This window comes from Onychostoma macrolepis, chromosome 23, assembly GCF_012432095.1.
Source record: "Onychostoma macrolepis isolate SWU-2019 chromosome 23, ASM1243209v1, whole genome shotgun sequence".
NCBI classification, from domain to species: domain Eukaryota; kingdom Metazoa; phylum Chordata; class Actinopteri; order Cypriniformes; family Cyprinidae; genus Onychostoma; species Onychostoma macrolepis.
The window spans coordinates 21,007,118-21,022,887 of record NC_081177.1 but is presented as its reverse complement, the minus strand read 5'-3'; the positions used below and the strand labels follow the sequence as shown (position 1 = coordinate 21,022,887).

The following is a 15,770-nucleotide window of genomic DNA, read 5'->3' as shown; positions in this document are numbered from 1 at the left end:
TGAACTGAATGAACTCCGACACTGGTAGCAATGTCCAGTTTCTCTAAAGCTGATTAATATTGATCAACCTGTTCACAAATCGAAATCAATTTTCGAGTCAGCAAATCAAAGATTCAGTGATCTAATTGGAGCGAGTCTTCAGTTCAATTAATTCGTTTTGAATTAGTCTTGACTGATTCAAATATAAAATGATCCTCATATGAGGTATACAAATGGCAGTACAAGTTCCAAGACATTGCATGTGATCCATTTCCTGTGATGTTTGGTTAAATTTATTGTTGCTAGGAGTGATTTTACTCATTATAAGATTTATTTATGCCCATATACAGGCTATAAGTGAAGAGTGCTGCTTGGAAATCTAGGGCAAAAGTTGTTAGCATTCAGAGTGAGTTTGATTCATGCACTGATAATTGTTCATCCTGTTCATGATACTCCTGTATGATGGACAATGCACTGTGGCAATTTCAATACAAATGCTTTCTGCTTCTGAATTAATTTTAGCTGTAGGAAAACTGATTCCTTGTCAAATTACATTTACATTTAAATTTATTCCTTAATCAGGCGCTTTTATCCAGATTGAGAATAATACAAGCTGAAGGAATCAATCCAAAATGCGAACACTACACAAGTAGTGCCACTATACCAACTTTCCATAAGTATCAGAGTTGCAGAATTTTTAACTACTTAGTAAAGTGCTCCTGGAGGAGGTTCTCGTCTTATTTTACCAGTAATACATCTCATTTGTGATCTGGCCCAGTTGCATAAACATAGCCCCTAAGAATTAGTTTGAACAACTAGCAGTTAGCCAACAGATAATCAGTCTTTTAGGATTCAAATTAGACAGAGTTACATTTTTGTAACTGACCTTAAAAAGTTATGACCAATCTTGAAGAAATTTTTAAGACTCGTCTAAGCAGTTTATGCAACCGGCCCCTCGTTTGAGCAAGGTGTGGAGATCACCATAGAGCAAAGAACAGGCACTGTAAACAACAACACATTTACTCTGCAACAATAAAAGCCCTGTATGTGTGAATGTCCAATTATAGGGCAGCATGATTACAGCGCTCAAGCGTCATTTGCTCTCCATCAGTGTCTTCAGACTGGACAGCAGGGTTCTTGTCATTGGCAATTACCCACCATGACTCTGGGTTTTTCTGCTTGGTTTTTAACCAGGCAATAGAATTTCAATACAGCAAGCAAGACCTTGAAAGACCTCACAGAGGGAGTGAGAAAGACAGAGAGAAACACTTCAGCTGATGTCTTGTGATGGTTTTGTAATTGCGGTGATTTCTTTACAATTGTCGTTACTCAAAAAAGCCTGGAAAACAGCTGAGTAGGGTAAGCAGTTAAAACTAAAAAGAGGTCTTAAGATTTTATGAGGTGACAAAAAAGTATTTCTTTCTCTCAAACACACACACAAACATTGTTGTCCCCAATAGTCGGCAACTTTTCATGGCCAAAAAGAGCATTTACTCTTGCCAAACCACAAAGCCCCCAAAAATTCAGAATCTAAACTCCTCATAACCACAGCAATGGCCGCCCCCTTCCAAATAACAAAATAATGAGTGAAATGAACACATACAGATGTAAAAGGGTTTTGAGGCTTGCGGACGGAGCAAACCAAGACTCACTGCTCAACTTACTGTAAAAAGAGTTCACATACAGGATTAGAATTCACTGTCAATCTTTTGCATTTTTTTTTTCTTTTTTTTCTGTGAAATGCAACACAAACACTCAGACGTTTGCAAGTTTTATGTTCCCGGATGCTCCCAAAACCATTTTCATGAAACACTCAAACACGCATATTCAATTTTTTTTTTACTTTTCCGAGGCTGTCATCTGAATCTTTTTTTTTTTACAGTATTATTTTCATTCAACTACATTAGATCACAGCTTTTCGTCTTACTATATGACATTTTTTCTTTATCTTTACAGATAAACAATGCAGCATGACCAGACAACCCAAAAAACATTCATACCAACACACTGGCACCATTCTTTTGTAGATACATATAACAAAAGATAATATCTATTTATGAATATTCAATTAGAAGAATTATATCAAAGACATGGCCACAGAGTCATAAAAAATAAATCTAATAAATAAATATGTCAATAATTACAGAAGAACTCTTTTGAAGAAATGGATGATTGAACTCGCTAACCTCACCATTCACAGAAGCAAATAATACAACATTTGTACTGTTTTCAGATCACTGAACATTAAACTTAGACCAATACAGCAGCCAGGCTGGTCCTGAGGAATACTGATTGGTCAGTTCATCTATATTTTACAAATGTCCACTTCTTCTCATCACTGTCATTTTTTTATAAATTCAGTGCATAGGCAGAAAGGTAAATCCCTTTCCTAGTTTCACTTCCCATGCAGGTCAAGTAAACACCATGTTACTCGCATCCAGCCTGATGTGCACTTTCGGACCAATCATGCGCTCCCAGGCATCCGAATGCCAAACGTGCTGTGGTCCCACCGTTTAGCACCATGCCGACCATTAAGGATCGGACCGTAACCTCATGGTGGCTGAGTTCCACCTCTGCATAGAGATGTCAGGTGGAAGGTGGAGGTATGAACAACACTACACCGTAGTCTCGTACTCCGTCACTTCTTTGGGGTTGCTGAAGCTCTGGTACTGGATGCGAGGTGTAACGGGAGATGTATTCTCCAGCACCAGGATGGTCTTCCTCAGCCTTCGGTCGATAAAGTGGGCATCCCAGGCTGGGTACCTTTTTCTTGGCAGGTCGATGCGGATAACGGGACCATCAGTTCTTGGGGGACGTGGGGAGGAAGCAGGGGGAACACTAGGAGGCCTTACCTGAAACACCGGCAGGCAACTGTCTCTATCCCCGGCCCCTATCTCCCGATCCCCACCAGTAGTCCTTTGGAGTGTTCTGGGAGGGCTAGTAACCACGTCCGGTTGGGGCAAGGGGGTTCCCAAATCCCCAACGCCTCCCAGACCGATTACACCCATTCCCTCCTCCACACAGCTCCACTGAGCTCCCAGGATAGGTCCGTCTGGGTGGAGCAGGCAATAATAGACAAACATAAAGAATGTTCCCAAAGCATAGCTACACAACACCACACACACAATAATCAGGGCGTAGAAGTCCGAGGTGTGAGGTCCCCTGTGAATATACCAAGCGGCGGTGAGCGCGACGTTCTCAACCAATGTCACGCAGTAGTACACACCCAGCCGAAAGCGGGCACGGCCTTCCTTGACGTTGAACCAGCAAAAGATGTAGATGATGCCCACCACCATGTTGTAGATGATCTCCTCCCACTTGGACATGCAGAAGTCGGTCTCGCCCTGGATGATCCAGAAGGTCATGGCACACCAGTGGGCCACGATAAAGATCCCAAAGTAAAGCTGGAAGACTGAAGCAAAGAGGGCGAAGGCGATGGTTCGAGCACCGATGGTGAAGAGGTGCCAGAGCATCTGAACAATCACGGCCTTGTAGGACATGGGGAGCTTGTCGTCACGAGAGTCGCGCAGAACCTTCTGGTAGGACGCGATCATCCAGGCGAGAGAAACCAATGAGGCAGATGCAGAGAGACCTACAGAGATAGAGCAAGAAGAACAGGGAGACTGCTTGAGTAATGTTGAGGAAAGTCTGATACAAGCTTTACAAAATATACAAATGCAGCTTGGCAAATGCATGGTCACAAACCTTAGTACTCAAAGGGTTATGGAGTTGCCTTTCAAATGTCTGTGCTGGTAAACAGGATTTGCTATTGTTCATGTAGCTGTTTAATTGTCCACAATTTAACTAACTCTTAAGTAACTTTCTCAACAATACCCGCTGTTGCTCCACCATGAGAGTAGTTGACTTGAAAGAGAAAACTAGCCATAGAAGACACCCACTATAAACCATCTAAAATGGAGAAAATGGAGACAAATTTATTTTAGTTTTTGATACATGGCATATTATAAAACTTGATATCTTCACAAGATTTGCTAAATAAACTATATGAACCCTGGGACTAGCATAGGCATTATGTTCACAGCACTTTTTTTTTTTTTTTAATTTTTGGTGTTTTTGCCTTTATTATGATAGGACAGTTTTAGATCTAGTTTTAGGAAGTGAAGTGGGAGAGAGAGAGGGGGCAGGATTGGGAAAAGTCCTCGAACCGGGATTTGAACTTGGGATGCCCGTAGCCCCACGGGGCTATCGGTGCTGATCAACGCATGGTTTTTCTGGTGGTGCTGGATGAGGAAGGAAGTTTTGCTAGTTAGGCTCGTCAAGAAGCTGGAACACCAGCACATCAGTATACCTGGCTGGGGACTAGAAACCTAAGCAAAACATATGCTAGTGACCAGGTCTTTTTTTTCTTTTTCAGCAGGGAATGCCTTGTGGCTGAGAACACAGTGTGTTTCATTTTGAATTGCATCCTGACACATTTTGAAAGGCAGTGATGCACAAAATCAAGCTTGCATAGCTAGAAGCATTTGCATTCATGTACATGCATAGAGCAGGTTTCAGGCCTGAGTGTGAATGAACTTTCAACTGGTCAGGAACAATCATTTAAACCACACAAATTATATTTATAATAAAGAAAATGTAATGTAATTCAAAAATACTTCTTTAAAATACATTATAAGTCTGTCTTAAATCTATAGTGACAATAGTGAACAGTGTAGGGGCGAAACTTGCAAACGAGACAACCTGACTTAGATGCAAGGATGAAATGTATTTCAAATGGCATTAAATGGTTCATGACATGTTTGTGTTTTATTTCCCCGCAAAATATCATTGTACTCCATTGCTTTGTGTGTTTATTTGGCCGTAAATGCTGCATCCGTGCAGCTTCTCTATGGCCATTTAAATAGCCTGAAACGAGCAAGTGCTAAATATAAAACCTAATCAAAATCATTAAGAATAACTACATTTCCACATTCTCAGAGTTCTGCCTTCAATATTTAATTAGATCTGATGTGATTCATTCCTAATTGAACATGCGATTGAATAATTAACTTTCAAAACATGAATAATTCAAGCCCTAATTGATGTCTCTTGCCTATCTGGACTCATAATATATGAATGTGCGAATATACCTTGCGTCATGACAGACACATTTTAAGAGAATAGATTCTGATGAGGCAAAGATGCAAAGCGATTTTAATTCCAGACATCACATTGGCTCTTATGAAACACAAACTGACGTGAGCTGGCAGAGATGCACAAGCTGCTCTTTCAAGAGTGATGGCACGCAAAAAAAAAAAAAAAAAAGGTTAAAAGTTTTGTAACGGTTGTCGCTTTTGTTTTAGTTTTCAAATAATATTTCATAGAAGCTACAACACCTGCTGAGACAACAAATTGCAGGGCTTGTTCCCCAACTGCCTGAGAGGATGTCTCTCTAGGGAAAGCGAGTGTGAGCGTGTGTGTTTGACTTGTTGACAGGGAGACAGACAGGCGCTTTATATTGTGTTTGTGAGTACCCTAGAGCACAAGGTAGAGTGAAAAGGTGAAGAAGAGGTGTGTGTGAATGTGTGTGATTGAGAGATATGGAGCTATCTCAGGAGGCTTCCACACTGAGCTGATGTTATCATGAGGATCAGCTCTTAAATACATCTCACTGCATGTTTGTTTATCTGGTGGGTCCCGGCAGATTGGCTTTGTTCTGGTGTTTGATTCCTCTCCTGTCTCACTCCACACACACACACACGCATACATGTGTTTTAGGGAGCTATACTTGCAGCTTCACCCCGTTAAACACTTCAAACCCTCCAGGCTGGCTTATCCAAGGTCAGCTAAGGATATTCGGATAATCACCATCCGTTGCTTTTGTCAGGTCTGGATTGTAAAAAAGTTGATCCTGGTATAAATTAGTGATCGACAGATATGGATTTTTTAATGGCTGATATCTAAGAGAGCAGGGTGGCTGATGGCCAATATAAAGCTGATATAAATTATAGGATATTACACTTTTATTGTGGAAACAAATCATAAAGAATTTAATTTAGTAAATAACATGTTGCAATGAAATTAGTTTATTTACTAAATATTTCATAAATTAGAAATACATCATTTTAAAATGAGTCAGTAGTAACATAAAAAAGTAGGGGTGGCTCGATACCACTTTTTCAGAACCGATCCCAATCCGATACCTGGGCAGTTTTTTAAATCAGTGTTAATATACGTCAGCGTTAATATATACATCTTATACATCAGCATCTGCTAAATATAGAACAACTTTATTGCAAAGAAAAACAACAAATGAATGCATATATAATTATAATCGATGATAAAAATACTATTATAAACTAGGTTAGTGGATAATTCAGTAGCAAAAGTTGCTCTAGAAAAATCATGAGTGCACAATTATATGAAATTTAAAATTAGTGGGAAAAAAACACTATTTAGTGGGGAACAAATAAAAGTGAATAAGTGTAGGACTAAATCAAAAATGTAAAATGATATACATTGCTCTTTGTATTGTTTTAAAATAGATTCATGAAAAACAAGTAATATATAAATATATATACACTGTAAAATTAAAAGACATTTCTTTTAAATGTATAGCACAGTAATGAGGCAGAAACATATGATAGATAAGATGAACAAGAAAGGTTATTAATAATCTTTATCACAGTTCGCGAGTCGTCACATCCGGCTCCGATTAGTAGCGTAAAGGAATTTCCGCCTGCTTTATTGTCAATGGACAGACGCCAGTTTTGTGAAGAAAATTAAACTAATTTAGTTTAGTTGAACATTTACGCAATTAACGTCAATGTTAAAACTGCATATTTATACCGATTCCATACCATGTATCATGTCGTCCTTCATTTTAATGTGTAACATGAGCCTATCTGAGCGACGCGACTCGCCAGTCAGATTAATGAAGAGCACGCAGCTCAAGTTACTGCCAGAGGAATACTCGGACTGATTTAATTTGATTTTTAATATTATTTTGGCTATTTTTGAATTGTATTTATTGTGATTAACCTCTCGCTCTTGTTCACAGTGATATTCAATCGTTGCATGCAATCAAAACTCGATTAAGATGATCAAACTAATTTTTAATTATCATCTGTGGGCTGGAAATATTTCTTTATTTGAACAACTTAAATTTGATGCAATTATAGAGGATTGCATCATAAAGTCAGCGCGTGAAAAAATGTGAGCATTATGATTAATACAACTAGTTTTCCCTAAACTTTTAATTTACTCCTTCTATACAGCCTTTAGTCATAATTAATATTTGAAGCTTTGGCTAATTCTAATGCTTATTAATGTGATATGTTGTTTGTATAGTTTTCTCGCTGTTCTGTAATGAAATAAGGTGATCAGACTGTGAAGAATTGCATACAGTATGGCTCGCGCGCTCCTGTTTAACTCACGAAATACGCATCGGGATATCGTGACAACATATTCCTTCGTTTCATAATACTCAATTAATTGTTGTAAACTGAGATTGGTGTCTTTAGAAGACCTACCTGTGCTGAATTCTACATAAATAATCCTACAACAATGCCGTGCTATGGGCACAGCCATTGATAGAGGCTGCAACGGAAGTTCTTTTACGCTACTATTTGAATCTTATGCTTTTCGAACAGTGTGATAAAGGCCTTTTGTGATAAGGCCAACACGATTTTGCAGCACGAAGATAAAGTCCTGCAAGATAAAGTCCTTTTGTGCAAAATCAATCTTTATTTACAGAGCAAGTAAAATATTAGGAACATTTAATAATCTACCAGAGAGTTTTATCGTCTTGAGTCAACATAATAGTATACGCACAATATCGGATCCAGCAGAAAATACCAGTATCGGAGCCGATGCCGATACTGAATATCGGATCGGCGCACCTCTATAAAAAAGTAAATAAAATAAATGTGATTTATACTTTTGATAGCAACTTATTGATTCTATAAACCTATTATAGTATTTTTGACAAATAAAGAAGAACATAAAAGGAAATGCTGCAACCGACAGTACAGTCTGGTAAGTTTGTGTGCAAATGGAATAATATTTTCTCAAATAAAGACCATGCAGTTAATGCTAATTTTACATACACAGTGAATATGACATAAAGGCCAACTAGATATAGCGCAACAGAGTTTGAAATCAAGGATTTAAAGTAAGGGTACATTTTCACGTCAGAGATGTGCTAAAAATGGAAACGTTTTTCCTTTGCGTTTTTCATGTACAGATTACAACATTGTCAAAACAATTCCCATTTACGTAGATCCATGAAAATGACTTAAAATGCTGTATTATGCATGCCAGGCCAGTAGTTGGTGATGTAACTTTGTAAGGAAACGCTATGCAGACACTTTATACACATGCACATGACATCGCCATTTTCACAAATTTGCTGTTTTGTAGTTTACATTGAAATGATAATGGTATTGTTTTCAAAACGTGCACTTTAAAACCCGTTTTAAATAATTTGTGTTTTCATGCTCCCAAAATGCATAAAAAGTTTTATATTTTAGTTGAAAACAATGTTGTGTAAATGCAAATTCACATTTCAAAGGATTTAACATCTGATTTTTTGAGCTCTGTGGAATTAAAGGGATAGTGGTACTCTCGTGAATGGGTAAGAAAGCTCTCAGATTTATCTTAATTTGTGTTCTGAAGATGAATGAAGGTCTTACAGGTTTGGAACGACATGAGGGTGAGTAATTAATGACAGAATTTTCAGTTTTAGGTGAACTATCCCTTTAAAACAGAAAAACTCATCGGCTGATGGCGATAATTAAAAAACAATAAAAAAATGTAAATATTGGCACATATATTGGTCACCCCGACCAGTATAAATATTTCAAGAAATACTCTTTCACTTCAAGGAAACATAGTGCATATCATACTCATTCTCTTTGCACAAGCTTGACCAAGCTTGTTTATCGAGTGTTTACTCTTTCTGAGTCTCTTTTGCACATGCATTTCACTTTCTCTCCATCTCACTCACATTCTCTGTCTCAGCTCTCATTCTGAGCAACTCATTTGGTGCAGATCCAGATTAAGTGAGGTCTTAATTAGCAGAGATCCGAAAGAATTAGTCTGCGTTTTCCCACTCCGCTTCCAGCCTGCCCGCATGCTCTCCGCGTTCTCTCCCAGCCTCTATTTCAGAGGCTCTCATGGAGCAATGTGCTGGCAATCTTAATTAAATCAAACATCAGACGCAGCGCAAGCCTACTGCCACAAAGACTGCCTCAGATTAGAATGCAGTTTAAAGAGAAAGGGATAAGACAAGTTAAAGCCCAGCGCTGCCAGTGCTGAGAGAGAGAAAGAGGGAAGTTTGAGTTGCTACTGCCAGATGATATGGAGGAAGAAAGTACACAGGAGATGCTTGCATAATGCATTTTAATAACAGCATTTGTGCTTTTAAATTGTATTAAATGACTACATGAGAGTTACAGTCAAAGAATAAAGACTCTCTACGAGACCTCAAAGACCTTAAAACACACAGTGGGGAATTCACAAAGAATGAATTGTGCCTGCTGATGGTGCTGTTAATTTGCATGCCATGTCTGTGTTGTTTCATTCCCTAAAATGCTCTTCTGTGAATTCCTTTCTCATGGTTGCGATTAACAGTGCTTAAAAACAGCCCAAGCCACCATTACTGGTTTGAAAGCATCACCTACAGTAAGTGTTGGAAAGTAATGCTTTTAAAGTAGTAACAACCTGGTTTTATGTTATGCATTAGAGTTTTGTGTGAGAAGAGTAATGGTTGCTCTCATTTTATTACAGTATAAATTTAGTCACATTATTACAATATTTTAAGCTGGATCACAAATGATTTACAAGCCTTTTGACAATATTTATTATATGATTTTGACAATATATATGTATGTTTTTGTGAACCATCATTTAGACCAGACAGACGCAATGTTTAATGTAAGAATTAAGTAAAAAAAAAAAAAAAAAAAAATTTGATAATACTTTAATATAAGGACCAATTCTCACTATTAACTAGTTGTTTATTAGCATGCCTATTATTAACAAATTGTCTGTTTATTAGTACTTATAAAGCACATATACTGCATGACCATATTCTGCATCCCTAATCCTACCCAATACCTAAACTTAACAACTACCTTACTAACTATTAATAAGCAGCAAATTAGGAGTTTATTGAAAAGTGGTAGTTAATGGTTTGTTAATAGCGAGAATTGGACCCTAAAATAAAGTGTGACCAAGATATTAAATTCTATTCATTCTAATCTATTATTTGAAGGATAACAAATCTGCTAAGCAATATTTACCAATCATTTTTTTAACACATGAAAAATGCCAAACCGAGATTATGGAGACGATGAATATTTTTGATTGATGGCACAGACAAATCATTAAAGAGTTTTGAATCTGTTACTGAAACAGAGAGACTGAATCGATTCACTCAAATTAATCAAACCTTCCAACACTAACAGCTGTTTAAATCAGAGATGTATGTAAATTCATGTTGATTAAGATATAATAAAACATCTCAATACCCTCATACTTGCTAGTTAATTAATTAATTAATTTGAAGTTTGGTTGTTTGAAAAGGACAGTGAATTGAAGCTACTTCATAACAGTGCAGTTACTGTAAAGCAAAACAATCATCAACATAAAATATCGTATATCATAATTATAAAAAACACAGCTTTTTCATAGTGTAGGAGACTGCACACTTCACTTCAAGTGCTCTGCTCTCCACAGCGAGTGCAGCATACAGATGCTCACTTTCAAATGGATTTGCTGACACAATGTAAAGGTCAAAGGTCTGAGTCAGACTGACAGGCAGGGCCATGAGATCAGAAAACGCAGGAAAAAAGCGAAAGAAGATAAGAAGAACAAGCAAAAGCCTTTCTGTGCGGTAGTTGGTAACCAAACCCATGACCCAGAATTAATCAGAACATCTCTGAGTCTATTCAGTCTTACAGCGTGTCCCTCTGAGCTCTCTGTCCTGCTATACGACTCGCTCTCTCTATCTCTCTTTCATTCCATCCACTTGTCTTTTCTTTTTTTGCTAAAGTCCTTTTCCTCTCATGTTTTTGTCTCCTGAGTACTGTTTTCTTTCTCAGTGGCATGTGGTGGCCTTCCGAGGAAACAGTCTCCTCTGTTTTTTTTTTTTTTTTTTACTTTAATGATTTATACATCATTCAATATCAATATTTATTAATTTATAATAAGAATATAAGATAGAAATTAATATTTTACATTAATATTTTAATATTTTAATATTTTTTATAGTTTTGAAAGGGATCTTATTATGCTTTTTCTTTAGTGCGTAATGTTGGTGTTTGAGCTTGAAAAAGATTTGCTAAATAAATAGCACAAAGTCCATTCCAGAGAGAGTTATTCTCTGTCAGTAAGCGCTGTTTCTGAACTCCCTCAAACACCTCGATTGTAGTCCTGAGTTTTCTTTTGGAAAAGTACATGTCACAATGTCCCTCATTTAAAAAATTCCCGCCCAAAACATGCAAGTGATGTCTGGTCGAGTTGCATTAGTATTTTGTTGAAATGTTGTTTCATAGATCTAATATACAGACACAAATGCAATTTTTTCCCCCAACTGTGTATATTCACAGACATAACAAGCATTATGTGAACCTTGTGTGTATTTCACAGCTGATGCAAAAGTGAGTTTAATATCCAGACGGCTTTGTGTGTGCATGCTCAGAAAACGGTATATCAGAAGTTTAAACTGACAAGGGTTTAAAACGCATGCAGATGTTTGTTTTTGTTGTTGTTGTTTTTTGTTGCCAGAGTATTTGAGGCACTAGCTGTAAAGGCTCCGCCCTCTTCTGGAAAGGTGGGCGGGGAGCAGCAGCTCATTTGCATTTAATTAAAGAGACACTCAAGAAAACAGTGTTTTTGCTTCTACGCTCTTAAAAATAAAGATGCTTAAAAGGTTCTTCACAGCGATGCCATAGAAGAATCATTTTTGGATCCACAAAGAAACATTCAAAGTTTCTTTAAAGAACCATCTCTTTTTTACCTTTTTATAATCTGAAGAACCTTCTTCCGCCACAAAGAACCAGAAAGGTTCTTCAGATGTTAAAGGTTCTTTATGGATCCATTTAGACAAAAAGGTTCTTCTATGGCATCGTGAAGCACTTTTATTTTTAAGAGTGTACCCAAGAAGATAAATCTTTAAAGAATTCTTTGATGAACAGAAAGTTCAAAAGAACAGCATTTATTTAAAAATGTTTTTTGTAACAATATGAAAAAGGCTGTCACTTTTGATCAATTTAATGCATCCTTGCCACAAACTTTTGAATAGTAGTGCATATTTCATTAATAATAACAACAACAACAATGATAATAATTTGTATTATTATTATAGTTATTCTTAGTTGTATTAAATAATTGTTAATTATTTTTTATTTTCATATGATATACTGCTGTCTTTTTTTCCCATGTTCGGAGCTGAGTCGTGTCATATGTCATCGCACAGAGAGGAGCGTGTTAAATGTTTTGTATAATTCATCACAAGCAAACGTCTCCTCCGGAGTGGCCGTATGAATAAGTCATGACGATCACGGCACAATCACACAAGCGTTCTGTCCTCTCTCTCTTTCTCAACACTCCTCATTAAGTATGCCCAACTAAAAGCATCTCATGTGCCCACCTGGGAAACCTCCGTATGTGTGTGTGTTGTCTCACCCTGTAGGGGCAGTATGTAGTTGCTGTGGATCATGATGCTGAGCTGCAGCACGAGCTGAGGCGCGCTCTTCAGGAAAGCCTCCAGCAGCCGCAGCATGTTGATGTCAGCGCTCTCGAACATCAGACGCCAGTAGAAATGACGCTGACCCGGGCCGCCATGCCAACGCCTTTGCACTCCCAGGTACAAGGTGTGGACGTACCTGGAGACACACAGAGGGGAAATGTCAAGTGGTTATTTAGGTTCAGTAATTAAAGGTCAAAATGATGTTACATGGGGATATATTCTCTCTTTAGCCACTGATTGAATTTTTGAATTGAAATTAACCAGGGTTTCAAAATGCCAATGAAAGTGACAGAATACCCCAGAATGTAATCAAATGGTAAATCCATTATATAACATTTAACGATTTCTTCAGTGACGACCCACCAAAGCACATAAATTGTACCGATATTACCAATAACTGCATAAGCCCAGCAATATGCATACTTACAACATGACAAATTAACAATTTTGCAAATGCATAAACAACAACAGAAGTTTGATTTACCAGCCAAACACATGGAACAAACACTGAGCTAATTATTGTGCTTATATTAGCAACAAGACAGATGAATTTAGTAGCGTTTGATTAGATGCTCAGCCTTTCTCAAAATATATTTTAGCTGTCTTAACTGTGCATAATATTATTTTGAATTTACCTCAGCACTGTTTTTTTTTTTTTTTTTCCTGCTGTCAGTTTGTAATATTATACTGCTCTCTACTGTGTAATTAAACATAGGGCTATACTGATTTTAAAATCAATTCTAGCAGGGCAATTATTTTTTTGTTTTTAAATGTAGAATTCCAATTAATTCACTGAAGTATTTGATTAACTGGACAACATGCTGTCTTATATGGTTCCAAAAAGATGCCTTAGAGTAAAGAAAAGCTAAAAACCAGTGGAGGAAATTCTGTCAGGAAATTCTCATGGTTTAAAATGTAGTTCAAGTTCTTATTTGCATATTCATGAGGCTAATAACATTGATTGGGCAAGAACAGGATGCAATCTGTTTGAATACTTTACTTGTGCATAGGCTATGCAGAAACATCGCCATATAAATCTGCTAAGGTTGTATTATATCTCCTGAAGATGTACCACAAAAATACTGACTTTATCATTTTAGTTAATGCATTTGCCATCACTGTTTTTGACATTTTTTACCTTTTCCCCTTAGACACTGAAACTAAACACAATGTGTGACAGTTGCTGCGACATGTGACAAAGTGCATGAATATTTAATGAGGTGAGCATTAAATGCTGTTGCATTTGCTGTGTGGTGTTTTTGAGAGGAGTGGGTTTTTGTCTCTCTTTGGCCATTCTTGACAACAATTCTCTAAAAATACATAAATCATCAAACTACTGTGGGGAAATTCTGGTGTAAACCTGGTTGAATGGTGAGTGGGTGAGACAGGTCTAGTACCTAAACTATCTGAAAACAAGCTTTGGCTGAGCTGAGCGAACTGACTGTCAAAGTGCCCATCACAATATGACACCAGCAGAGTGGCACCGAGGGCTTTTCACCTGTCAGCAGCTTTTGGCAGGAGAAGAAAAGGACACAACCTCATACAACACACACACACACACACACACACACACACACACACACATGCATGGTCAATGCGATGAGCGCAAGCTCAAGCTCAAGCCATCCTTTCTTAAACTCTCAGAGAGGATGCACTGAATGTTGACTGAATGACTGATTCTTAATCTGCCAATTTTCTTATTCATTTCTTAAATTCTTCGATTTTTTAAAAAACTTTTATGATCAATTAATGATAAAAAAAAATATATATATATTATTTTTATTACACTGCTCATCATATTTTGCTGAATGATATTCAATACTTGTTTATTACTAATTTTGGGGTGCTGATTCCAAAAATAGTGCTTACAAAATATGATGTGCATTTCATAGCATTTTTGCTTTAGACAACCATTTGTAGGAGAAGTGATCTTGTATCCTTAATAACCAGACAAAACGTCCATAAATACACGATTCCTATACTTCTGTCTTCCCAAGATTCTCAGCCAATTTTCTCATGTATGAATGATTATGAAGACATTATATTTTATTTTATTTAATATTTTATTTAATCCTGATTTCAAGGTTAAAATTGTGGCCAGTGACAGAAGAAAATGAATTTTCTGTGGGTGTTTCACTACATTCAAACAGCAAAAGAAAATGACAAATTTTGTGAAAAAAGGTAAACTCGTGTTTATGTAAAGTTCTTTGCTATTAAATGGAGTATTTGAAATTATTCCACTCCTTTGCAGATTGTAAGTTAAATTCTTCCCTTTGAAAAATCTTCATTCTTATTTTGTGCAAAAACTATATGTGATGGAATTTTTATTGAAATATTTAAACGCAGCATAATCAAATTAGGTAGTGTTAGGCTTTCTTGCAAATCAGCAGAAATACTTTTTCAAAATGCAGCGCTGTTATGTATTTCATGTTCTTCATCTTTCTTCTCCTTTTGATTCAATCAAAAACCTCTCAAACTCGAATGAAAATTTTTCAAGTTCATTTGATTCAAATAAATAAATATTCAATTTAATATATCTCGTTGTAATGCTTTTTCAAACTGAATTCTGAAATAGAACTTATTCAATTAAAGAATTCTCGGATTCAACTGAATCGCTTCTTCTCAATCCCTCTTTCTACCACTCTCTTTTTCTCTCTCATGTCGGCTCTAACCAGCTTCAGGCCAGCTGCATTATCTAAAGGCTGCAGAAGAGTACTTTATCCCGAGCTCTATACTTTCAGCCTGCAACGGGAGGGATTTTTTCATGCTTAACTCTGATAGGCGGTGAGGGCCCAAGATTGTATTTCATGCTCCTCTCTGATAGGCTAAAGGTTTTAAGGGAATTGAGCCTGCATGGCACTATGGGAGATTTCGAGATGATCCAATGCCAAGCACTCCATGTGAAGCGAATGTGAATATCTTTTTATCTGCAAGAGAGAGAAAAAGACAGCATTGAAAGCAAAGACATGCCAAATACCAAATAAAATCAAACACATTATGCTACAATTTCGTGTGTGTGTGTGGGGCGTCTCAGACATTTAGCTAGTATGTGTGCTCCAGCACATCCATTATCACAAGGATGAATTAATCTTGAGGT

At 37.0% G+C, this 15,770-nt stretch overlaps 1 protein-coding gene across 1 annotated transcript in view; it reads right to left on the bottom strand.

The window, feature by feature from the left end:
• The window catches only part of xkr7b (XK, Kell blood group complex subunit-related family, member 7b), a 70,062-nt gene continuing 54,292 nt past the window's right edge, over positions 1-15,770 (bottom strand). The window contains exons 2-3 of the mRNA XM_058762835.1: positions 12,610-12,809; positions 1-3,571 (exon numbers count right to left, since the gene is read on the bottom strand). Of these exons, the coding sequence (XP_058618818.1) occupies positions 2,595-3,571; positions 12,610-12,809 (1,177 nt within the window). The 3' untranslated portion in view covers positions 1-2,594. The remainder of the gene's footprint in view (positions 3,572-12,609; positions 12,810-15,770) is intronic.